The sequence below is a fragment of the Phocoena sinus genome, chromosome 20 (genome assembly GCF_008692025.1).
Source record: "Phocoena sinus isolate mPhoSin1 chromosome 20, mPhoSin1.pri, whole genome shotgun sequence".
Lineage (NCBI taxonomy): Eukaryota > Metazoa > Chordata > Mammalia > Artiodactyla > Phocoenidae > Phocoena > Phocoena sinus.
The window spans coordinates 8,794,372-8,818,541 of NC_045782.1; the positions used below are offsets into that span (position 1 = coordinate 8,794,372).

Sequence of the window (24,170 nt, forward strand, 5' to 3'; positions counted from 1 at the left end):
TGACTGGCATCACCATGCACTCAGCAATCCAAGGTAGAAATCTGTGTTCCTCCCACTTCTTCACTGACTCCACCCCATCCTTATCACCAATTTTTGTTGATTCTATTGCAAATTTAACAGGCTCAAATCAACTTGTACCTCTGTTGCCCACAGCCCTAATCCAAGGCATTCCTCAGCATCTTTCTCACCTGCAACAGCTCCTCACAGCTCTCACTGCCTTCTGGAATGCCCTTTCTCTTTAATCTATTCCCCACAGTTGTAAAACATAAATATTATTACATTATACTACTGCTTTAAATCTTTCAGTGGCTCTCCAGTATTGATAAAGTGAAGACCATTTTCCTTAACCTGATTTACAAGTCCTTTGCAGTCTAGCTTCCCTACCTCAAGCCAAACACTATTTGAACTAGCTGTGGTTCCCCAAAGGACATGTTCTTTCTGCTCCTCTGCACCATTGTAGTCCTTGTTCTCTCAAGAATACTCTTACTGCACTTTTCCTCTAGCAAATGCCTATTTATCCCTCAAATCTCAATTTGCATCACCTCCCGTGCAGTAGTCTTTCCCTATCACTCTGAAGAACAACTGACCATTGTTTGTCTCCTTGGGATTCCCTCAAAACTTAGTCCTTATCTTTATCCCATGTTCAAATGAATTCCATGCACTTACTTGCTTAAATGTGTTTGTCTGCTCCTTCCCCAATATATTATAAAATCCTTGTTTTGGGGACCACATGTCTTTGTACCCTTACCACCTACCACAGTGGATAGAACACAGTGAGGGCTAAATAAATATTTGCTAAATGATTACTGCACAACACATGATCCTAATTTCTTGGCTATTTTATTCACTTCCACCGAAATTTCTCACTTATCTTAGTTTACGAATCCTAAGTTTCCCCTCTACTATCCTTTCTCCGTAACAATTTTTCCTCTTTTGAATTTTCTCCGCATTTAGATATCCAATCTTGTGCTAAGTTGCATTTGCCTTTCGGTACTGCCTTGAAATCTTTCTTTTACCTTTCTTTGTATGCATGATCAGAATCTTCTCAAGGCAAGAACGTGACTCTTAAACCGCATCGTGCAGAGTTACAGAGGCTCAAAAGAATCCAGTCCGCCTTGTGGACTGTAAAGCCCAGCGCATGCGCACCAGGCCCTTTTTTTTTTTTTTTTTTTCTTTCGACAACTCCTTTTTTTTTTTTCCTTGGGAGCGTGCGCACCAAGAAAGACAAAGGTGGGGAAAGTGACCAAGCAATCATTCAGGCGCATGCCCATCCCTAACTTGTACAAGCCTGGTGGAGCGCACCGTGGTGAAGTGGGTGTGGTCTGACCAGGAGCATCAGAAGTCCAATCCGATTGAGTGAGCTCCGTCCCTCCCTCCCCATGATTGGTTAGCTCTCAGTGTTGTGGGGTGGGAAAAGGAAGAGACAGGGGCCGTGGAGAGATGGGGTGGCGAGGAAAAAGAACCAGTCTGGTTCTGCGCAAGCGCAAGTAAGCGACCAGGAGGGGGCGTGAGAGAGTGAAGAGGAGTGTGGAAGCCCTGATGCGCTGGCCAGCGCGAGCTGGGTCGCCAGCCTTGACGCCTGCGCCTTGGGCCTCAGGGCCCGCGCGCGGCGGGCGGGTGCCCGGTGCGCCTGCGCAGTAGGCGGCGGCGGCAGAGGGAGGTGGAGGCCGTGGAGCGGCAGCGGCAGCAGCGGGTCCCGGGACTGAGGCAGCAGCGGGGGCAGCGGCGGGCGGAAGCTGAGGTGACGAAGGCAGCGGCGGCGGCGGCCGTTTCCCTCACGGTGGCGGAGACCAAGGCGGCGGCGGCGGACGGGGAGCGGCCCGGCCCCGGCCCCCTGCTCGTTGGCTGTGGCAGGGCCGCCGTGGGGCCGGCCCGGCTCCCGCCCCCCGCGGCTCCCCCTCCGGCTCCTCCTCCGGGGAGACGCCGGGGACCTGGCCCGGCCCGTACTCAGAGCGCTGCTGCAGCCGCCGCCGGGGGGGTCGGAGGCGGTGGCGGCGCCATGGGCGGCCTGGCCTCTGGGGGGGATGTGGAGCCGGGACTGCCGGTCGAGGTGCGCGGCTCCAACGGGGCCTTCTACAAGGTGAGGCGGCGCGCCGGCCGGGGACGCGGTCTTCAGCCCCCTCCCTCCAGCCAGAGCAGGGAAGAGTGGGGCGGGATCGATATTCTGGAGCTAAGCCTTGACCCTTAGAACCTTAGACCCACGCTCCCACCCGCGGCCCTCCTGGGGGGAGACCTCTATAAGTTAACCCCTTCCTCTTATTTTTGGCCCCTCTATTACACCTGCTTTTACCCGCATCTCCGGGATTGAGCATCAGGGCATTATTGTACTTAGTTCAGCTCCCCCCCAACCCCCCAGAAGAGACCCCATTTACCCAGCGTCTCGTTGACTTTTCCTGTCTCTAGTAGAAGACCTACCTTGGATCTGAATCACGTCTTCCCCACAGTCCAAGCACATGGAGAATTCTCTTTATTCTTCCCTATTACCCCCTTGGGAAGGCCGTCCCATATTAGATCTTTTCATCTTCCTCGGAGAGGCCTCTGCTTACTGGCTCTGGAAGACTCACCCCACTTTCATCTTATATTTCTGTTCCCACCCCAAGGAGATACGGTCAGAATCTGTTTATGACATTTAGTATCTTTGACCTCAGGAACTCTGGGCTGTACCAGTCTAGTTGCCTCATAGCCATAAGGTGGCATCTTTTCTCAAGTCTCTCGCCCCACCCCTTTATTCCAAGACTAGCTGGTTTACTGTTCTACCCAGGGATGGTTTTGTATTTGTCATCTCACTTTGACCTCATACATTTAGATCATTCATACAGTTTCTTCATCTTGAGGAGTGTAAGCTTCATATCCCTGATCTCTAAAAGGGGATCTCACAAGGATTCCCTCTGTTTATCTCCTTCTTAAGGATTTCCACTTCTAGAAGACTTTTTGGCCAACTCGCCCAGTTTGGGAATCCACTAGCCTTTTTTTTTAAAGGAGAAGGAGACTATCTTTAAAAGATCCTTGTTTACTTCAGCTCCCCCGTTGCCCAGGATTGGGTTTTTTAGAACTCCTTTTATTACCACCTTTTAAAGCTGTTCCGAATCTTATTTTTTAGGACATTTTTTTCCCATTTAGATTAAGCCAGAGGGAGACCCCTCTTGCCTCTCAGGAATTTTTCTTTATGTGACTGTTGTTATTTTGAACCTCTTTGGACTTTATGCCTGGAATTGTCTCAGAGACTTTCCCGATTCCTGTCTTCTCTCATTTTACCCTGAGGAGCAAGAGCAGAGTTATCTTATCATAACATTACTCATGAGGAGAAGAACCCCCTTTCCTTCACTTCCCCTCAAGCCTTTCCTCCCATAATAGACCTCTCCACCTTCGTGCCCTTGGAAATGACTTTCTCGAACTCCTTCCCTGTGAAATCATATCTTGCTATAACTGGAAAGGGTCTCATATTTGCCCTTGGAGTAGGTTTCTGCCCCAACTTCGATTGATAAGTTCAGTGTAGTCATTTTTGACCCATTCTAAATACCTATTCATTTCTGCCTTACTTCCCTCACCAGATTTCTTTATATTCTTCAGTGCCTGTGGGTACCCACATCTATCTTAACTTAACCGCTCAATATAAGCCTTTAGCTTTTTTTCCTAATATTTCTGTGTAATCCCCAGAAACTACCTATTCCATTACCCAGCTAAGATGGAAGAAGGAAGCTCCCAGCTGATCCCTTCTGTCATTTTTTTCTGCATACTTTCCTAACTCATGGGACTTTTTCTTCTAGCCTCCCTCCATAGCATTTGTTTTCTTTGGCAAACTCTCTTAATTCCTTTCTGATTCTGATAGAGTGCATTTGTCTCTTATATCCTTTCTCCCCAAACTTGCATTACCTTTGTTGAAATACCTTTCCTCATAAGATTTTAGCCTCATTTCCCACAGTATCTTGTCCTTCATCTGGGTCCTTCCCATCCCTAAGAAAAGTGATTCTTAAACTGAGCCTGAGATCAAGATATGATGTTTGCATTTGTTCTAGGAAGCATGGGAGTCAGACACAGCTGGGAAAGATTGGTATCCAGTTCAAATTAGCTGTGTGAGACTGCTGGAAAGGGACATGTTTCCCTTTCCACATATAAATGTCCAACAGAAAATGTGTCTCTGGATCTTTCTCTTTTCTCCTGTGGGCTATGGCAGTGATAGACTTGATTGAGGGAATTGGGGCTAGGATGCTTTGAATCAGAGAATAGAGTTTGGACTTGAGCTGAAAGCCAGGTAATGTGGATTTTGTGTCCTGGCCACTTTAGCATTTTCTGCCCCATGCCTCAGTTGAAAACAACAGTAAATCCTTAAATTCAGACTAATCTTTCTTCAACGTTCAGTGCCATATAGATACTTACCCAATCTGTCCTTGCTGCTGATTTAATATTCATGACTCAGCAAACTTCAATGTGGTTCAAGGAGTGTTTACATTGCTTCTAGAACTATAAATTTGGGAAGGTTCCTTTCATCCCTCTCAGAATTGGGTCCTAGTGTTGTTGATCTTCTTCCAGGATAGAACTGCAAATGTCAGATCTGGGATCTAAGTTATCTTTTAGCAATCCCATCAGCTCTTCCTTTTCTGTCAGAACTTAAATGTGTTTTGTTCTTTAAGCGGTGCTCTCCCAAATGAAATATCTGTTCACCTTCCAGGGCACAGTCATCCAACTTTCCAGACCTTACCTGGATATCCCAATTCCAATTCCTTTTTAAGGAATATGGCATCCTCACCTTCAACACGTGATTTTTATCCAGACCCTTCCTGATTTTCTTCTAGAACTCCCTCCTTTATTTTGAGAACCCAGGACTAGAAGATAGGTTGAAGGTGGGACCTAATTTTGTATCTTATAATTTAAGGAAAGTGAAGTACTTAGGAACCTAGGGCTCTCACTTCCTCTGTCCAGTCCTAGGCTCTATAAGCCAAAGCTCCATATGCCCTGGCCATTGAATTGAATTGAGTTATCCTTTGGATGTAGGTAGCCTTCTAGAGATTCACTCAACTGCTCTTGCCCTCCTCTGCTTATCTTCTCAGTGAGCATGGACTGAGCAGAACTAGGAGCTCACTTTATGCCACTGGTATTTTTGGAGGAAAAAAACTGGGGTAATGTGGGTGGAATTAAGGAGCAGAGACTGACTTGGAATATGAAGTTGAGGAGAAAGCTTGTTTTGGAGAATCTTTGAAGGAAAAGGACCCTAGAAGTATAAGAATGAGTGACAGTTTAGTTGAAATGCTGAGTTATGTGAGGGAAAACTCCATTCTGAGCTTTGCATTTCTGCCTTGGGATCATGGTAGCTGGAAAAACCAGGGTAATGTTGCTACCTCTGCCTCAGGGCCAACCCTGACATGTTGGAGGAGAATTGGATTAGAGCTTTAGACATATCCTTTGTGAATGAGTGTATCTAGGAGTGGGGATCTCTTCACAAAAGAAGCAGGCAAGTGATTCTCTTCCACTATGTTTTATCTCATCCCTGAAATGTTTTGAAAATAGCTAACTCTCTCTTGATAAACTATTTCTAAAGCTTAGAGATAGACATTTTGGATAAAGAATTGGATAAAGTCAGCTGAAGAGGCTAGATGAAATGTTTAGAGAAATCCTTATAAAGGAAGAAAAGAGGAGGACACCTAAAAAGGAGCTAAGGAAAAAAGAAGAAAAAAAAGGAGCTAAGGGAAGAACCCAAAAGGGAAGAGAGGGATTTGGGCAAATAGAAGATGTGAGTGGAGAAGAGTAGGAATGGGTATTGATGGAGCTGAATGAAGAGCGGAAAAAATATTACTGAAGAAGGGAATGGCAGAGAAGGCTGAAGCATGGGTAAGTCAGAGGCTAGGCAGTACCAGGAGGACTAATGCCTTGGGCAGAAGTAAAGCTCTAAGTAGTAAGACTCCATAACAAGATCCCTTCCCGAAAGAAGAGAAAGATGGCTGGTATCAAGAGTGACATTTTAGGTTTGGATTTAAGGAAAAAACAGTGTATTAAGTGTTTATGATTGATCAGTTCTCTGAGGTGGGAGTGACACAAGTGTACATTTTTGGTGTTTTCTCTCCCAAACTCATATTTTGTTCCTACCTGCAAAGCTCAGGAATAGTTCTTCGTATATTAGCTTTTGGAAACCCCTGATTTTTTAAAAAAAATCTAATGAGGCATAATTGACATACAATGAAGTACACCTATTTAAAGCATACAATTTGTTAAGATTTGACATATATATAAAACAAACCATCACCACAATTTCTATCAATCCCAAAAGTCTTCCACCAACCACCAATGCCTTTTGTCATTATGCATTAGTTTGCATTTTCTGATTTTTGACAGAAGCGAAAAGGCAATTCAGTAGAGGAAGGATAGTCTTTCAACACATTGTGCTCAAAGAACTGCACATTCATAGGTTAAAAATGAAGTTTGGGGCTTCCCTGATGGCGCAGTGGTTGCGAGTCCGCCTGCCGATGCAGGGGACATGGGTTTGTGCCCCAGTCCGGGAAGATCCCACATGCCGCAGAGAGGCTGGGCCCGTGGGCCATGGCCGCTGGGCCTGCGCGTCCAGAGCCTGTTGTCCGCAGCGGGAGAGGCCACAGCAGTGAGAGGCCCGCGTACGGAAAAAAAAAAAAAAAAAAAAAAAAAAAAAGTTTGATTGTATCTGGCACCATATACAGAATTTAACTCAAAATGGATCATTGACCTAAATGTAAAATAAAAACTATAAAACGCTAGACAAAGACATTAGGTAAAGATTTCTTAGATATAAAACCAAAAGCTCAGATACAGAACAAGTTGAAAAATTGGACTTTATCAAAATTAGCAATCCCTAATTTTGAGTATGTGAAAAACAGGAGAGAAGGTAGGAAAATTGGGAGCACAGGATTGAACGCATAGCTTTGGCTTGCTCAGTGAAGACATAGAAAATAGGTGGGGAATTCCCTGGCAGTCCAGTGGTTAGGGCTCAGAGCTTTCACTGCCTTGACCAAAAAAAGAGAAAATAGGAGGTAGACCAGCGATTCCAGCTATTCAGTCATCCCTGTTCCTCTCCCTTGTCTTCATCTCAAGTTTGGGGTCTTCTACAAATTTTCTTACTCTTTTCAAATTCTTAGCAGTGTCCTAGTCTAGCATTTAGAAATCTCACATCTTTTATTTATTGGGCCGCACCGCTCAGCTCGCAGGATTGCAGGATCGTAGTTCCTGACCAGGGGTTGAACCCTGGCCCATGGCAGTGAAAGTCCTAACCACTGGACCATCAGGGAATTCCCTCACATCTTTTATTTTATTTTATTTTATTTTTATTTTTAGTTTTTGGGGTACGCGGGCCTCTCACTGTTGTGGCCTCTCCCGTTGCGGAGCACAGGCTCTGGACGCGCAGGCTCAGCGGCCATGGCTCACGGGCCCAGCCGCTCGGCGGCATGTGGGATCTTCCCGGACCAGGGCACGAACCCATGTCGCATGCATCGGCAGGCGGACTCTCAACCACTGCGCCACCAGGGAAGCCCCCTCACATCTTTTTTTTTTTTTTTTTTTTTTTTTTTTTTGCGGTACGCGGGCCTCTCACTGTTGTGGCCTCTCCCGTTGCGGAGCACAGGCTCCGGACGTGCAGGCTCAGCGGCCATGGCTCACAGGCTCAACTGCTCCATGGCATGTGGGATCTTCCCAGACCGGGGCACGAACCCGCGTCCCCTGCATCGGCAGGCAGACTCTCAACCACTGCGCCACCAGGGAAGCCCCCCCCCTCACATCTTTTAAATCCTAATTTTTCCATCCGTAAATTGTGTTTGTTTCTAATTTCTCCAGTGTTCTGATTATTTTCTTACGACCCAGGCATCAAGGCACCAAGTTCGCTCAGGCCTCTTGCTGTATTAGGAGCTAGACCCTTTCTCTCTTGGCAGATCCTGATGTCCTCTAGGTGTTCCAGGACAACCTCACACTGTCTCATGGGATATTCTTAGCTTTGCTGAATGTTGTTGGTATTTTAATTGAACTCTGGCAAGCTGCTCAGCACTGCATGAGGCAGACAGATAGGGAGGCCTCTGTGGGAGCCGTAGGAGACCACTAGTTTCCCAGCTGTTCTGATGCAGGTGATGTTTCTCCCTTCTACTTAATTTCTATCTTATCTTATTTCTGGATTTTGCAACATTTCTTTCCCTGCCAGTATTGTTTCCTTTCTTGCTACCTCAACATTCGTATTCCTTCACCAATACAGCTTTTTCTAGCCCTGTTTTTAGATTGCTTGTGTCCCCATCTAAAACTCTAGTTTTAAAAAAAGGAGTTTCTTGGTGGCCCAGTGGTTAGGCCCTCTTGGCTTTCACTGCTGTGGCCCCGGGTTCAAGTCCCTGGTTGGGGAACTGAGATCCCGCAAGCCACAAGGCGCGGGCAAAAAAAAAAGAAAAGAAAAGCAAACAAAAAAACTAGTTTAAGGCCCTCTAAAACTGTCTGTTCCCTTGATGGCTGAGGTGGTAGTTGATTGTCTTTTTTTTTTTTTTTTTTACTTTGTTCTAAAATCCATTCTAGGGCTTTGTGAAGGATGTCCATGAAGACTCTGTCACCATCTTCTTTGAAAACAAGTAAGACCTTGGGAATAGAGAATCCAGCATACTAGGTCCTAGCAGGAGAGTGGAGAAGAGGGGGCGGCTGAGTCCCATGAGGCGTGTATAATAGGTGGGGGAAAGCCAAGGGTTTGGGTGGGCAACTTATATGGATCCCAGGAGAGGAAATGGTGAGAGTGGGGGTCATTTGACTCCATATTTAGATTCTAGCAAGAGATGGAAAGCACCACTATGGAGCAGGGCCTGGAGTTTAACTTGTAATCACCAGGGAAGGTGGAAAATGCCCAGTGGAGGAAGAGACGGGCAGCCACACTCGCCTGAATGCTTTCATATCACTGTCTTCCCTCGCAGCTGGCAGAGTGAGAGGCAGATTCCTTTTGGGGATGTCCGGCTACCACCTCCAGCTGACTATAATAAGGAGATCACAGAAGGGGATGAAGTGGAGGTAAGGGCCTTGGAGTCCACCTTTTCTAAATGTCCCTTTTCCCAGGATTCTGCATCTCCCTTACCCTGATACCAGTACCCTAGGCTCCTCACTGGTTGGTTCACGCTCCTTCCTCCATCCAGCTAGGCAGCCTGTGGAAGAGTGAAATACAGCAGTTTTCTGTCCATCATTGCTGTGATCAGTCAAGCTCTCAGGGAGCTTCCTGTTTTCAGGGGATTCACTTTTCTTCCATTTATGATAACAGCATCTAAAATCAAGTGTACTCTGATTTTAATTAGCAGCTCCTTCCTCTAGATTCCTTTATCTTAGTTTAGGATGCCTCCCAAGTGTCTTAATGCTCATTCCATTCTTGATGTTTTTGGATGGTCCTCAATATCTCTTTTATTTTCAACTTCTCTTCAGGTTTATTCTCGAGCCAATGAGCAAGAACCTTGTGGCTGGTGGCTGGCCCGGGTGCGGATGATGAAGGGAGATGTGAGTGATTGTCAAGGCCTTTGGAGAACTGCTGGAACACATATTTTAGTCAGAGAAAGGTGGGAGATAGAAACTCACGTCATCCACAGCTTCTCCTTTCTTTCCTTCTGCCAGTTCTATGTCATTGAATATGCTGCCTGTGATGCCACTTACAATGAGATTGTCACCCTGGAACGGCTTCGGCCAGTTAATCCCAATCCCCTTGCAACCAAAGGCAGCTTCTTCAAGGTTACCATGGCTGTGCCTGAGGATCTGAGAGAGGCGTGAGTGTTTGGGATGTCGGGAGTGGGGGGCCCTCTTTATGGTCCTCATCTCTGCCCTTGTTTGTCCCAGCCCCCGCTCCCAGTTTCAGTGTTCTGTGTTCCCTAGGCCCTCTAGAGTCCCTTTTGCTCCCAGTTCCTCTGTTTCCTCATCCCTGTTCTTTTACTGCAGTCCTTATTTTTCTCAGTCCCTCTCTCTCTCCCCTTCAACTGTACTCTACACTCTGCCCTCTGAGCACTGTTCTCTTTCTCTGCAGCTGCTCCAATGAAAACGTCCATAAAGAGTTCAAGAAAGCATTGGGAGCAAACTGCATCTTTCTCAACATCACAAATAGTGAGCTCTTCATTCTGGTGAGTTTATTCTGCCTGAATTTCACCTAAGCCCTTTTCCCCTTTTAACTCCTTTGCAAGAAGAGAAGAGCTAAAATGTGCTTATATTTATTTGTCAGAGAGGACTTTATTGCTCCTGACCTCTGTGGACCCAGGTTAGCCCTACCTTTCCTTAGTCTTTCTCATGTATGACCTTAATTTTTTCTTCAACCTGACCATCGTATTGCAGTTTGGGCTGGGTACCCTTCCTTGCATATTTGGACTCTCAAAAGCAGACAGTGTGATTCTCACCTGCGCTTGCTACTTAAAATCACTTCCCTTAAGCACCCAGTTAGTAGGCCCTTGTGAGACTGACAGTGATTTTTCCTGTTCCTCAACTTTGTTTCTTAACTCCCACCCTTTTCCAGTGACTCAGGCATCCTGATTCCCAGTTCCTGGATCTCCTCTAAAATGTAGTCAGTCAGTTTTAATGACTTTTCCATTGGTTTCTTTGCAGTCAACCACAGAAGCCCCTGTGAAGCGAGCATCCCTGCTGGGTGATATGCATTTCCGAAGCCTGCGCACCAAACTGCTACTCATGTCCCGCAATGAAGAAGCTACCAAGCACCTCGAGGTAAGTTTTGGCTTCAGTTTTTACTGCTGATTGGTATTGTCCTTCTCCCCTCCCACCCCATCCTCCACCCATGCTCTTGTGAACAGACATTAAGGTCTTTCTGGGCCATTAAACCTGGGTCTGCTATTTTATCTCAGACTCCTCCAGATGGCAGAGCTCCATCATGTTTTAGTACAAGCTTTTTTTCTTTTTTTTCAAAGGGACCCTTAGACCAAGTGAAATTTTACTTGAAAGCACAATGCATAAAACAGATCAATCAAAACAGGGTCTAAAAGTGCAAGAGGGTGTGGCTCTTACCTCCACTGGTTGCCCCCAAATTACCTCTGAGGACCAGACTGCTTTGTGGGATATGTTTGGGAACCATTTGTACACTGGAAAGACCACTGGACTTGGAATCAATCCTAAGTCTTGCTTTGTCAAATAATTTGATTTCAGTGAGCTTTTTCTTCTTTAGCTGTGACAATGAGGTAGTCGAATGTGAGTGTTTCTACAGGGTCTTTTTGTGTTCTGACATCTTATGATGGTCAGATTCTCTTAGGATTATACCATCCTAAATGAGGATGGTATATATACACGTGCTTGCATGCACGTGTATGTGTGTATTTGAACATCTGTTTCCTTTTTATCAAGTGAACTGATCTTTTCGGGAGCCTTTGAAAATTCTGGACCATGGTAATCTTTACTTCTCCAGGGATGCTGCTCAGGGCACTGCCAGAACCTTTCCCTTTTCCTGCCCTTGTACTCAGGTATCCCTCTAAGGACTGGTTGAGAAATGAAGTGGTAGCATGGTGTACTATAACCTCTTTTTATGCTTTTCTCAACCTGTTGCTTTCTGTTCAACTTTTCATGTTTTATTTTGGGAGTTGATATTGGTTTGGTTAAGGTAAATAGTTCCTTACACTTGCATTTACCTTGTGAAAAGTCCTTTCTTTCATACCAACTTTATTTAACCCTCTTGTTAGTCTGGGAATAGGGTAGGTCAGGTGTAATCATTTAGCAGATGACAGAACAGAGGCACAGAGAGTATGTTTTGTTTGGGATCACACAACCAGATAGTGTTATAGCCAAATCCGGATCTTTGATGGATCTCAGCCCAGATTCGGCCATCATTACCTCCCCTCCCCACCAAGCCATTGGTATTGGGAAGGTAGGAGTGGAATGAAAAGTTCCTGAATTCTTCACAGGTCCTGGTGGTCAGTGGACTCCCAGGTAGTTCTGGCTTTCTTTCATACAGTCTTTTCTCATTTAAGTTATGCAAAGCATCAGGTATCTGGGACAGGTGTTCTGAGATTTCTCCATGATTCCTATAGTCCAGTGGTCCAGTGCCTTTTTTTTTTTTCAGACAAGTAAGCAGCTGGCGGCAGCTTTCCAAGAGGAGTTCACAGTGCGAGAGGACCTGATGGGACTAGCAATTGGGACTCATGGTGCCAACATCCAGCAGGCCCGAAAAGTACCTGGGGTGACTGCCATCGAATTGGGTGAAGAGACCTGCACTTTCCGCATCTATGGGGAGGTCAGCAAAAGACAGCTGTTGTCTAGGTCCCTTAGGGGATAGAGAGAAGAGAGTGTGAAACAGAAAGGAAGCCTGTCGTGTTGACCTCCCTCCCTGACTTCGGTGGCACCACATTTTCTCAAAGACAGAGAGTGGCAGGAAGATCACTGTTTGAGATCCAGGTGTTCTGTTTTATTAATGACTCCCCACTCCTCTTCTTTTAGACTCCCGAGGCGTGCCGACAGGCCCGGAGCTACCTTGAGTTTTCTGAGGACTCCGTGCAAGTGCCCAGGAACCTGGTTGGTGAGTTGGGGATGAGTATGTGTATAAGAGAATACAGCTGGGGACCAGATGTGAGATGCTCTAAAGTGATTCTGGCTTGGCACCTCCCTGTGAACTTCCAGTTTCACAAGGACAGAGCAAACAGTCTGTAGTAGGAGCGATAAAAATGGGAGAACAGATTTCTAGGGATTGTGATATTTTGTCCTGTGAAAACACACCAGAAGCTTAGAAGCAAGAGAACCATTAAACAGAATCCTTATGTAGCAGCTGGAAAACTGTTTATCTTGTCTGTTTTTACTCTTCTTTCTTTCCTTTTTTTTTTTTTTTTTTTTTCTTTCTTTCCTTTGTAAAAAAAAAAGGCCTAATTCCTCCTTTACCCATTCAGGCAAAGTGATTGGAAAGAACGGGAAAGTGATCCAGGAGATTGTGGATAAATCTGGTGTGGTGAGGGTTCGAGTAGAAGGTGATAATGACAAGAAGAACCCCAGGGAGGAGGTATGGGGCAGCTAACACCTAGAGATTGGTTGCCAGAAGTAGATGGGATTATTCTCCAAGCCATTCCCTTGAGAGATGGGATTTCTAGGGGTTGGGGCTTGGGAACTTTGGTTTTTCCTGGTAGATGTACAGCCCAGAAAGATCCCATTTGGGTGGGCTTCTGTAGGAGACAGGGTGGACTTAAAACTTCATTTGAGTCTCTTTCTAATCCATCTGTCCTTTCCTCTGCTCTCCAGGGAATGGTTCCCTTCATATTTGTTGGCACCCGAGAGAATATCAGCAATGCTCAGGCTCTGCTGGAGTATCACCTCTCCTACCTGCAGGTATCCAAGCCAGAAGCCTGGGAGAGGAGAGATCCATGTGTACAAGGGGACTAAGGATACTGGTGGATAAAGTTAAAAGTGGTGGTTCCCAGTTTGTATCTCTGAGTAGAATAGAAACCATTAGGTGGAAAATTGGGGCTGTGGAGTTGGAGCCCAGAATTTTCCCTGTTTTAAGCCTTCTTGCATTCCTGAGAGTTCAGATCCATAGGGACAGTCAGGGCAGAGAAGCAGGAAAAAGAGACTGTTCATTGATCTTATACTTATTCCTCCTTCCTTGTTTTTCTCCATCTTCTCCCCAACCAGGAGGTGGAGCAGCTTCGCTTGGAGAGGTTGCAAATTGATGAACAGCTTCGGCAGATTGGGCTGGGCTTTCGCCCTCCTGGGAGTGGGCGGGGCAGCGGTGGCAGCGACAAGGCTGGCTACACCACTGATGAGAGCTCCTCCTCCTCCCTCCACACCACACGAACCTATGGGGGCAGCTACGGGGGCCGGGGCCGGGGCCGGAGGCCAGGCGGTCCTGCCTGTGGTGAGAGGGAGGCGAGCAGTGGTGGGGTGTGTGGGAGGCAGAAGTCTGGGTGGAAGTTTGAGGAAAGGGTGATGGAGAAGATGAAGAAGTGGTTGGCTGGGGGACTTAGGAGTGAGAGCGAGAGTCTTCCAGCCTGGGGACTGGGATGGATCCTGGGGTAGGGTGAGTGACCCTGTTTGAACCCTACTGTGTTCTTCAGGCCCCACCTCAGACCTATCCACAGCTTCTGAGACTGAGTCAGAGAAGAGGGAAGAGCCCAACCGAGCTGGGCCTGGTGACCGGGATCCCCCGACCCGGGGGGAAGAAAGTCGGAGGCGGCCGATTGGGGGCCGGGGTAGGGGACCCCCACCTGCCCCCCGGCCCACCTCAAGATACAACTCTTCATCAATTAGCTCAGGTACCAGAAGCAGACAGCTAGGTTCACGAATGTGGGCCAAAAGGAAAGATGATGGACACCTCACTCCCAACTCCTCTTTTTCCTCTAACCAGTGCTGAAGGACCCAGACAGTAATCCCTACAGCCTACTGGACACATCCGAACCAGAGCCCCCAGTTGATTCAGAGCCTGGGGAACCCCCCCCAGCAAGTGCCAGGCGCCGCCGTTCCCGCCGCCGTCGCACTGATGAAGACAGGACTGTCATGGATGGAGGCCTGGAATCTGACGGGCCCAGCATGACAGAGAATGGCCTGGGTAAGGGGTGTACCTGGATCTGAAAAATCAGAACTGGGCAAGAATTGAGGGATGGGAGATTGATGCACAGCTCTCATTTTCCCCTGCCCCACAGAAGATGAGTCAAGACCCCAGCGTCGTAATCGGAGCCGCCGCCGCCGTAACCGTGGTAACCGGACTGATGGTTCGATCAGTGGAGACCGTCAGCCAGGTCAGCTCACACAGGATGGCAGCAGACTTCCTCAGAGAACAGGATGCCTCCTATCCTGTGAAAGCTAGGGGTTGGGGTTCAGTGGGTGTCTAGGGGCTGGGTACCTGGGTTCCTTCTGAAACTTTTGGTCCTCTGCCTTCCCCAGTGACTGTGGCTGACTATATCTCCCGAGCAAAGTCTCAGAGCCGCCAGCGGCCACCCCTGGAACGCACTAAACCTTCAGAGGATTCTCTTTCAGGACAGAAGGTAGGCAAGATAGAGTTTACCCCACCTCCTTTTTTGTTGTTCTGGGGTAGGGGCACAAGAAAACTCCCAAAGAACCTCTCATTAAATTGCAGAGAAGGCGTGTCTGATGGAGTTCAGACTGCATTTAGAATAGTGAAAAGTTTGAGTAGAAGAGAATTTGGTTCATATTTTCTGGATCCCAGTAAAAGTGACTACAGGGGACCAGCCTGGAGGTACCTGGAGCATTTAGGTGGTAGGGAATGGCATTACCTGAATTTCTACTGACCTTTTTCTTTCCTTCCTCTCCATTTTCTTTCCCACTCCCCCCTCAGGGTGACTCTGTCAGCAAGCTTCCTAAGGGCCCCTCAGAGAATGGGGAGCTCTCTGCCCCGCTGGAGTTGGGTAGTTTGGTGAATGGGGTTTCATAAACCCTCCAGCCCGCATCCCTCCTTTCTCCATCTCGCTTGCTGCCCAACACCATGGCCCTCACAGGCCCAACTGACCTGCGCTGGAGCTGCTCTTATCTAGGGGGGCGGGGGGTGGCACAGCAGCTTGGGTCCCCCCCCAGCCTCCAGGAGCTAGTGGAGGGGTGTGTAACAGGGTCATACCCCCCTCCCTCTTGTCCACCCTACCCCCAGGGTGAGGGGAGCCTCTCTCCTTCCCCATCAGACTGGATGTGCCTTTATCCTCTAATGCCCCAATCTCTCTCTGAACACCCCCATTCTCCGCCTGTTGGTGCGGGGTGCTCCTTGACCCACCCAGATTGGACAGTTCAGGGGGGCTCCCCTGCTATCCCTCCTCCCGTCCTGTACCCCCCATTTCTGGGGCCTCATCACTGTGGAAGACGGGGATAGTAAGGGTATAAGTGGGTGGGAGGCATGGGGAAGGTTTTGGAGTAGAACCAGGGGTGTGTATGAAGGGGGGTGACAAGGTCCCCCAGGGGAGGGGGGACCAACCTTGTCTGGTGGATGAGAAGGCGTATTTATTTTTCACTGTACAGTATTTAAAAAGAGAATAAAAAAATCCAAATGGCCCTCTGGTTCCTGCACCTTCCTTATGCCCAGTTTGGTCCATCTGTTTGTGTAGGACTGACCTGCCTTGACCCTTGTTTTCCTGTATCTCCACACCTAGCTTCTCTGGCATTCCAAAGTTGGTCTACTTCTGGGAATTTCTGACATTCCTAAATTCTCCAGGCCCAGGTACCCTCCTGGTCCAGAGGAGAGTGGCTTGTGCCTTGCTGCCTCTCCCCTCCCCCAGGTTTGCTGGTAGAGGGAGCTGGGCCACTCCTATACCCTGAGTCACAGCGGGCTAGGTAGGGCTGCTCAGAGCTGGAGCTGTTCCTGCTAAGAGCTGAGAGCCAAGGCAGGCTGCTTAATCCGATTACCTGAGGCCTGGGGCTTGGGCTGGGCCTTGGGCAGAGTGGGGAGCAGGGTTCCCTCAAGACAGCCTCTGGGACCTAGGTGTCCAGCCCTCATTCCTGCTGGTTCTGTGCCCTGGATCCAGGCTTTTTCTCCAGCATCCACATCACTGACCTCGCAGCCTTAGGGGTCATCCTAGGCTTCCTTGCTCCCTGCCTCCCACCTCTGAGGATTAGAAATAAAACATGCAGTGGAGAAACCTAGGTTTGGGGGCTATAGTGGGGAGGGTTTAAATTTTCTCACCTGGAAAGGGGTTGAATCACCACCCAAGCACCTCAGGAAACAAAAATGGCCTGCCTACCTCCTGACTGCCAGACTTTTTTGCCCCGGGCCAGGTTAGGGGTTTGAGGAGCAGGAGGCACCAGAAAAGAGTTTGGTTTGGATTGGGGGGTTGGGTGTCCTCACCTCCCTCCCAGCACAACTCTGAGCCTGAGGGCTTTTGATCACCAGATGCCTGATCCGTTGTGCAAAGGCATTGACTTTAAATTGCCAGTGCTTAAGAAGGGAGGGGTAGCTGTTCAGAGCCACTGGGGCTGGAAGGCCTGACTTGGGTCTTGGGTGGGGAGGAGGCGTGGTCCCCTGGGGGGGGAGTGTTGGGGGCTGGGAAGAACAGGACACCTGGTTGGCCTAAGGGAGGGGGGAGGTTGGCGCCCTTCAGGAGGCGCGGTCGGCTGGGAGGGAGTAGGGAGGAGTCAGTCGTTAAAAGCAGTTCCCGGGCCTGGCGCACCCGGCAGCCACAGACGCTGAGGCCAGGTGAGAGAGGGCTGTGGCACTCGGGCTGTGCCTCCTGGCAGCTGCGGGACCCCAGAGCGCGAAGTTTTACCGCCTTCACCGAAGCCCGGGCCGGTGGCCGGCAGCTAGTAGGGGGAGCGAGGCAGGCTCGGGGACCCCGCGGCCACAAGGAAAGAGCACAGCCTATCCAAGACTGGGTACCGGACAGCGGATTTTGCGCTTGACTCCCCAAACGTGCCGGATTGATTGGTGGCAGGGGCTCCATTGTAAGGACTCTGAACTTGGGGACGATAATATATATACCTTTTAAGGACACGAGTCTCTCTGTAACGACTCCGGACTAGGAAGGCACTTCCATTTTAAGGATACCGGGTTTGGGGAATCAACGTTTCACTTTGGAGGGGAGGGCGTGTAAGACGCCCTCTTAAGGCTTCCCTTCACCCCCGATGGCGCTACCCAGCTCCTCACAGGCCTGGAGGCTGGAACCTCCCACTCCCACAGCCCCTAACTCCTCGTCCTCGGGCTCCCAGGAGCGGGAGGGCGCCGGGAGCCCAGTGGTCTCCGGGGGTCTTCCCTTGGAGAAGGTGAAACGGCCCATGAACGCGTTCATGGTGTGGAGCTCCGCCCAGCGCCGCCAGATGGCGCAGCAGAACCCAAAGATGCACAACTCGGAGATCTCCAAGCGTCTGGGCGCGCAGTGGAAGCTGCTGGGCGAGGACGAGAAGCGGCCCTTCGTGGAAGAGGCTAAGCGGCTCCGGGCCCGGCACCTGCGCGACTACCCCGACTACAAGTACCGGCCCCGGCGCAAGACCAAGAGCGCGGGCGCCGGGTCGCCCCACTTCGGCCAGGGAAGCGGCGGCGGGCCTGTCTGGGGGCCCGGGTACACGACCACCCAGGGGAGCAGAGGCTTTGGGTACCAGCCCCCCAACTACTCGACAGCCTACCTGCCTGGCGGTTACGGGTGAGTGCCCGGGGAGCGGAATGAGGACGTGCCCCCCGCCTGCAGCCTGGGTGGGGGCGGATACCAGAGGGCCTGGCTGGCAGGGGCCCCGAGCCCACCCAAGAAGGAGACACACCCGGAGAAGTTTGGGGGGCGCTCCGTGAAGGGTGGGAGAGTTCCGGGGAGCCAGGGTGTTTCTAGAGGACGTTTCCATCATAGTCTGTTGGTGGTGGCACCGCAGGAGCAGACCAGTGCCCTGGATGTGACCGTGTTCTAGTTACCAGAATTTCCCGTTTCCCACCCCCGATTCTGGCCCTCGTGTGACCCAGCTTCCTCTCCCAGCCCTCGGGGCAAGGACAGGCCAAGCCCAGCTCTACCCCTTCCTGGCCTGCCGCCCCAAAAGAGGAAAACAGGCGCGTAGCACGCAAGCTCGCTCTTGAGCGTGCCCCAACACGGCTGCGGCGGCGCTGCTCTAAGCCGTCCTGGGGTCCGGTTCCAGCGATGGGTAGGTGGGTGACAAGTTATATTTGTCTGCACAGAGCTGCTCAGAACCACCCCCACATGCGAGCTGGGGACCCTCCTCGGCACCTCCAACTCAGGGGACCAAGTGCCTTCTAACCCCGGTGTTTCTTTTTGCAGCTCTTCCCACTGTAAACCGGAAGCCTCCTCGCCGTGCTCTCTCCCTCAGAGTAACCCAAGGTTCCAGGGGGAGCTGCTCCCCCCTTACAGCCCCTACCCACCCCCAGGATCTCCCACTCTGTACAACCCTCCCCTCCCAGGGGCCCCCATGCCCCTAACCCACCTCTAACCCTCATGGACATGGACCTCCCAGAGAGGTTTCCATCCTCCTTTTCTACCCAGAAACACCCCAATACCACCACCACCACCACCATTCCCAGGCTGCAAACCCTGTTCTAGAACTGTGTTGGACCACAGTTCAGAGGAGGTGGGCAGTACCCCCCAAAGCCCTGAAAGCCAATGGGAACAAAACAAGAGGTTTTTTTTGTAGGCTGAACACAGTTTTGTACGATTACACCACGTCTCTGAGTCTTTATTGTACCATCTCTGTTCGCCTTTACTGCAGCAGGAACCAGCAGTTTCCACTCCCTTCCGCCTGGACCTGCCAGAGCAGGAACCTCCACACCCCACCCTGGGGCCCTGCCTGAGTCAGTCATTCTTCTGTCCCCCTTCCCCCTTCCCCCACCAAGCACTGGGGTCCAGGAGATAGTCTGAGCCAGGGTGTGGGAGGGAGGAATCCACAAGCACCTATTCCCTTCCACTGTCCAGCCTCTGTCCTCTAGGGTCAGAAGGGAAGTGGGGAAATAGGGGGGACAGGGTAAGAGTTTTGCCCAGAATAGGCAAGTAGCTGGAAACTTCTGCTAAAGAAAGAATCTCAGCTAAATGATTAAATGTCAGCCCGTAAATCTCTTCCCCTACCGTTTCTAAGGATCTGGGTCAACCAAGCATTTCCACTAAAGCTGCAATTGCAGAAGAACAGGGAATGATTAAAAGTCACACCAGCAGACTGGTTCAGATGGGAAGGATCCCAAGGTTGGGTGGATGAATAGAAACATGGAATGTACTCCAGGAGCCAGCTCAACTACTGCTCCTTTTTCTTCTTGTGGGGAGCCTTTGCATTCCAGTAGAAGAGGAGCTGGGCAGCGATGAGGCCATTGCAGAGGGAAGAGACTACAAAGGTTCCAGCCATGAGGGGGTCTCCAGTTTCCTGGGTGAGAGACACGGCTAGGGTTACTCTTCAGCATAGCCAAAAAGGGCTCCAGAGCGGGAGCAGCTTCAAGTCCATGGGGAGAGAGAGAAGTAACGTGAGGTTATGGTGCCCTCTAGAGGGGAGGAGGTGCACTCACCTGAATGGAGGTGAAGATTCGGGCCAGGGAGCCCCCAAAGAGCAGAAAGACTGTGATGGCTGACAGCTGGCCCGTGTGCCCATTGCGGTAGTTGGTGGCTGCCTGGAGCAGCTGGGGAGGAGTTGAGACCCTTCGTTTTGTCACATGAATTTGTCCAATGTTCCCATGACATTTCTGCATTCCCCTCAGTCCAACACCCCCAAACTCTGGGTTTCCCCTCTGCTCCTCACCCAGTCCCCCTTCCCAACATCCTCTCCCTTGTTCCCAGCACCCACCCTTCCCACCACCACAGCAGGCATGTTGGAGGCCTGGAGCAGGGTGACTACAGCCTGGGGCGTCAGTGGTGAAAGCAGCACCAGCAGGACCAGGGCGGAGCACACTAGGAAGGCAACACCTGGGAGACAAGGAGATAAGGAGTCCTCATCAACCTCTGAGTCTCTCAGCTTTCCCAGGCCTGCATTTCCAGCAAGGCTCCCAACAGGTGCAGCCAGCTCCTGGCTCAATCCTCAGCACCTTTCACAGTCTGTCCTCTGTAGTGCAGGACCAGGAAGGCGACGGTGACTGTCTGGAGCATCAGGAACAGAGCTTCACCCCAAGAGCTGCAGAGTCAAGAGTTGGGGGGAAGAAACGTGGGCCTGGAAAGAGGCAGGGAAAGCCTCCATAGCCCATCCATCTTGGAGACCCAATTCTGATTATTCCCTGTCCTCCACAGCCCTGCTGGTTCCTTACCTCCTGCCTCCCGGCAGCCCCCACCCGCTTGACCCAGGATAGGAAACTGGGCATTCTTGGGATTCTCACCTCCTCTCATCACCATAGATGATGGCTAGAGTTCCAGAAAGGCTTAAGCTTTCCTGCCCTTTTACCTCCCTCACCCTAATCCTTACTAGAGTTGTGACCATTTACCCTTGGAGATGAAGGGCGGGGCCCCTCACCTGAAGGGGAAGTTGTTGGTGATGCTGTAGACCATGGTCCCAGTCAACGCCATCAACTCTAGCATTACCGACTGGAGACTCAACCCTTCCGCGCTCTTGGCTCCCAGGATTTTAAACACTTGGGGTAGTTTTACTGGAGAAAGAGGATGAAAATGTCAGGGCTGAGGGGCTGACATCCCTTGGGAGCGCAGCACGACAGCTACAGAGCAGACTGGGAGGCATGTTAGCCCCGCTTCTGGTTAAGGGACCCATCCAGTTCATGGCATCTTAGCACTCCACCCACCTCCCAACAACAGGAAGGGAAGATGATAAGAAACATACCCAGAAGTGAGCCAGCCACAATGCCCAGCCCCAGGCCTTTGCTGAGGAGAATCTTGAGGCAGGGAACTAAGAAGAGAAAAAGAGGTAAGCAGAGATGACACTTATGGAACCCAAGCCAGGGGTTCCAGGAGGCAGCTCAGGCTTGAAGTGCTCCTTAAGACCTTGACATACCCACACAAAGGAAGCCTTGGGTGGTCTGGAAGCAGGTGAAAAAGGCCTAGTTCTTCCTACTCCAAATCATATCACGTTCAGACAAGGTGACTTTCCAAAACGGCTTTTACCATTCCTTTTTTCTGACCCAACCTTCCATTCCCTGCCATCACATCTAAACTCCTTGATCTGACTTCCAAACCTCTCCCTTGCTTCCCTGTATAGAGCTGAGCAATGCCCAAGAGTCCTCTGATCCTTTATTCCCCGCCTCTGAGCCACTAGGCAATCCACTTCACATGTCTTCTTTCTCCAAGGATAGGTTTCCTCTGTATCACTCATTCCTGAACACTGTCTCTGACCCCTACTCAGGGACTTGACCCTTCCAGGGCTTGCTTTTATGCTCTAGCCACCGACATCTTCTCTAGCCTCGAAGCCCTATCCCCAAGGTGCCTGGCCCAGTAGTAGTCAGATTCTCGTGGGTCCTGAACGCGGCTAAAACATTGTCCCGGGAGCACAGCTGGGGTACCAAGAACTGACGGGGGCAGACCGCGAAGGCTTCCCTAAAGGTCTGACGTCAGAAGCAGGTTTTGCTCTGGCGTCGCCTCATAGATAGAAGGAGGAAGGCAGACAAGTTAATTCCAAAATTCGACCAGGAGCAAACGTGGAAGCTGGAAGGAAAGCCACTGGGATGGCAGGATTCTTGGGGGAGCCGCAGAAGGCCTGGATTCATCAGAGGCTTTCAATCAAGTGTAACCTTGCTCCTGAAGGTATAGAGATCTACTACAGGTTGGAACGATCTAATCAGATTTTAAACGTTGTTTTGTAAAATTTGAGTCTTTTCGTCTTTCACCGTCGCTAAACCAAACAACTACTCCCACCCGGCGACTCCCCTCTCTCGCTCAAATATGGAGTCCTCCCTCTACGGAGCCGCGACATATCCGCCCCTCTCAGAAGCGACTTCCGCCCCGCGCGCCGTGGCAGCTGTCACTGCTGTCACTTAGTCCGCACTCACGCCCCATTTACGGCCGGAGGGCTCTGAAGCACAATTTTGACCGGATGCCGAATAAAACTCACCGTGAAGCAAGTCCCACTGGATGAAAATTTGGTCGTAGCATTTCTCAGGTAAAAGAATCGGCACCAGCACCCGTTTGAGCGGCCCGTCTACCTCGGTCGCCATACTGAAAGGCTAGCTTCCGCCAACCCCTCAAACCGCCATTGACTTACGGTGCGCATGCGCGCTCTGGGCACTCCGCCTCCCGTCTTCTCGCGATTAAACAGGGCTGCTGCTCCTGCCTTACTCCATCCCACCTTCGTTCGCGTAAAATAGGTCTCGCCCGGAGAGCACGTTTTTGGACGCGCCCACCCTGCTGCTCGAATTTTAACGCGTGCCAAAGCTGTACGCCTGCGCAGTTCCATCATTCGCGCCTTTGTTTACGCTTCCGCTTCGGCAACAAGATTTATCCTTCAGCCTTTCTCCGCTCCTCCTGCTCGGCGCCATCTTGTCTTCTTCCAGCTGACTTTACATTGTACGAGGTTGAGACAGAAGGAGCGTGAGTCTCCAAAATGGCGTTGGGCGGGAGGTTCTGTAGCGTTCTCTCTGCTGTGCTCCCGGCGTCTCCAGAGGACACGGCACCGACGGGAGGGGCACAGTCTGAGCCAGGCATCCCTCCTTAGGCGCCGAGCCCATGCTTCTTCCTCCTCAGGTTCGCCCAGGCCTTCGCAGATGGTTGCGCCAGCAACTGCTGGGCCGGGACAGTGAAGCAGAGGAGGGGGAGGTGGGGAAGGTGAGCCCAGTTTCGGGGGACTGCAACGCCCTTAACCCCCGTGCGGGCCCAGCCCTGGCCGCCCCTGTGAAACGAGGGCCCTGGGGTTCCCTCTCACCCCACTGGCCCGAGGGCGCCACCTCTAGGCCAAGGCCCGCTCCTCGGCCTCCTGTGACTGCGTGCTGAGCCAGGGCTTGGGCCGGGCGGAGGGGGCCTAGCAGCTAGCCTTGGGAAAGGGCATCTTGGATTACGCGGCGGGAGGGATGCGCTCTGCCCCCCAGTGCCGGGACACCAGCTCTCGGCCATCTCGGTGGAGATGGGCCTGGCCATCACGCTCTGTTGGCTGGGCGCCTGCTGGGAGTACCACACCCTTTGGGGACTCCCGCACCACAGTCAGCAAGGTCATAACGGGGTGTCGGCGAGGCGGTGGTGTGGTTATTTGGTCCCTGCCACGTGCTGCCCTCAGAGGGCTGGGTCTGCAGGTCCTGGCGGCTGCTTTCTGTAGCCGTACACGGCTGCTACAACTGGAAGGGTCCTCTTCTGGCCCCGGGGATGCTCATAGTTGATTGTAAAGGGTCTGGCACTTGTTGGTCGGGGAGGTCCTTTGAAGAATCTGGATTCAGGCTGCCTTGGGGGGTGCCATCCACCACCACTAGGTGCGCCACCACCAGGGACTTTAGGGTTGGCTCCGCGGGTCGCCCAGGCTGGAGGCATGTTGTTCCCAGGAGTATAGAAGGTGATCGTATGTGGAGTTCACAGTACGCATTGCTCCCGTGGTTGATGAAAACCCTTTGCAGGTGAGATAGGAGCATCCCAGGTGCGGGGAGAGTTTAATCCAGGCTGTTCGCTAGGCCTGGGCACGCTGGGTAGGGCAGGGCATTTGAAACAGAGCAGGGCAGGGCTGTGACCTTCCCACCCACACTCATTGCTTTTGCTGCCTACTTTGCCTGTAACTGTAATATGAAGGTTGGAAAGAAGGCTGCTGGGATGGGTGGCTCCACTGGATTGGAGGAGAGAGGGAACTGGAGCAGCCAGGGGCCCCAGAAGAAGAGGAGGAAGGGAGGCGAAGCCGATTCGACACCAGCTGTGTCAGGCTTCGAAGGATGAACCCGTGAGGGCACTGGGCCACACAGTGACATTTTCACCCCTCCTCACCAGCTG

The 24,170-nt window shown here is 50.9% G+C and overlaps 3 protein-coding genes across 6 annotated transcripts; 2 read left to right on the forward strand and 1 right to left on the reverse strand.

Annotated features, from left to right (window-relative positions):
* Positions 1-1,627: 1,627 nt before the first annotated feature.
* FXR2 (FMR1 autosomal homolog 2) lies at positions 1,628-15,921 on the forward strand. Of its 3 annotated transcripts, none has more exons than XM_032615851.1 (17): positions 1,628-2,080; positions 8,509-8,561; positions 8,895-8,988; positions 9,391-9,462; positions 9,577-9,725; positions 9,980-10,073; positions 10,549-10,665; positions 12,008-12,178; positions 12,382-12,460; positions 12,825-12,934; positions 13,171-13,257; positions 13,561-13,783; positions 13,983-14,180; positions 14,273-14,473; positions 14,568-14,663; positions 14,809-14,909; positions 15,221-15,921. In XM_032615851.1, the coding sequence occupies exons 1-17, from the start codon at positions 2,000-2,002 to the stop codon at positions 15,314-15,316; spliced, it is 2,022 nt and encodes a 673-aa protein (XP_032471742.1). In that variant the 5' UTR covers positions 1,628-1,999; the 3' UTR covers positions 15,317-15,921. The 3 variants fall into 3 exon arrangements, with proteins under 3 accessions (XP_032471742.1, XP_032471744.1, XP_032471743.1); XM_032615853.1 differs by having other exon boundaries at positions 1,638-1,741; XM_032615852.1 differs by lacking the exon at positions 1,628-2,080 and adding an exon at positions 4,146-5,826.
* Positions 15,922-17,023: 1,102 nt separating this feature from the next.
* On the forward strand, positions 17,024-18,878 carry SOX15 (SRY-box transcription factor 15). Its single transcript, XM_032615857.1, has 2 exons — positions 17,024-17,999; positions 18,618-18,878. Exons 1-2 carry the CDS (start codon positions 17,485-17,487, stop codon positions 18,784-18,786), a joined length of 684 nt encoding a protein of 227 aa, XP_032471748.1. The 5' UTR covers positions 17,024-17,484; the 3' UTR covers positions 18,787-18,878.
* Positions 18,879-19,012: 134 nt separating this feature from the next.
* MPDU1 (mannose-P-dolichol utilization defect 1) lies at positions 19,013-24,071 on the reverse strand. 2 transcript variants are annotated; one of them, XM_032615856.1, is made up of 7 exons: positions 22,321-22,463; positions 21,097-21,162; positions 20,776-20,908; positions 20,357-20,442; positions 20,119-20,237; positions 19,844-19,954; positions 19,013-19,704 (listed from the first exon to the last, which is right to left on the reverse strand). In XM_032615856.1, the coding sequence occupies exons 1-7, from the start codon at positions 22,421-22,423 to the stop codon at positions 19,579-19,581; spliced, it is 744 nt and encodes a 247-aa protein (XP_032471747.1). In that variant the 5' UTR covers positions 22,424-22,463; the 3' UTR covers positions 19,013-19,578. The 2 variants fall into 2 exon arrangements, with proteins under 2 accessions (XP_032471747.1, XP_032471746.1); XM_032615855.1 differs by lacking the exon at positions 20,357-20,442 and having other exon boundaries at positions 22,321-24,071.
* Positions 24,072-24,170: the final 99 nt, after the last annotated feature.

Excerpts from the sequence above, each read along its gene's own strand:
- FXR2 (XM_032615851.1), top strand. The coding sequence starts at position 2,000 with ATGGGCGGCCTGGCCTCTGGGGGGGATGTGGAGCCGGGACTGCCGGTC. Across the intron at positions 12,461-12,824 it reads AGTGCCCAGGAACCTGGTTG|GCAAAGTGATTGGAAAGAAC; the intron begins GTGAGTTGGGGA and ends TTACCCATTCAG. Across the intron at positions 12,935-13,170 it reads AGAAGAACCCCAGGGAGGAG|GGAATGGTTCCCTTCATATT; the intron begins GTATGGGGCAGC and ends TCTGCTCTCCAG.
- SOX15 (XM_032615857.1), top strand. The coding sequence starts at position 17,485 with ATGGCGCTACCCAGCTCCTCACAGGCCTGGAGGCTGGAACCTCCCACT. Across the intron at positions 18,000-18,617 it reads TACCTGCCTGGCGGTTACGG|CTCTTCCCACTGTAAACCGG; the intron begins GTGAGTGCCCGG and ends TTCTTTTTGCAG.
- MPDU1 (XM_032615855.1), bottom strand. The coding sequence starts at position 22,423 with ATGGCGACCGAGGTAGACGGGCCGCTCAAACGGGTGCTGGTGCCGATT. Across the intron at positions 20,238-20,775 it reads ACCAACAACTTCCCCTTCAG|GTGTTGCCTTCCTAGTGTGC; the intron begins GTGAGGGGCCCC and ends CTTGTCTCCCAG. Across the intron at positions 19,955-20,118 it reads CTGCTGTGGTGGTGGGAAGG|CTGCTCCAGGCAGCCACCAA; the intron begins GTGGGTGCTGGG and ends ACTCCTCCCCAG.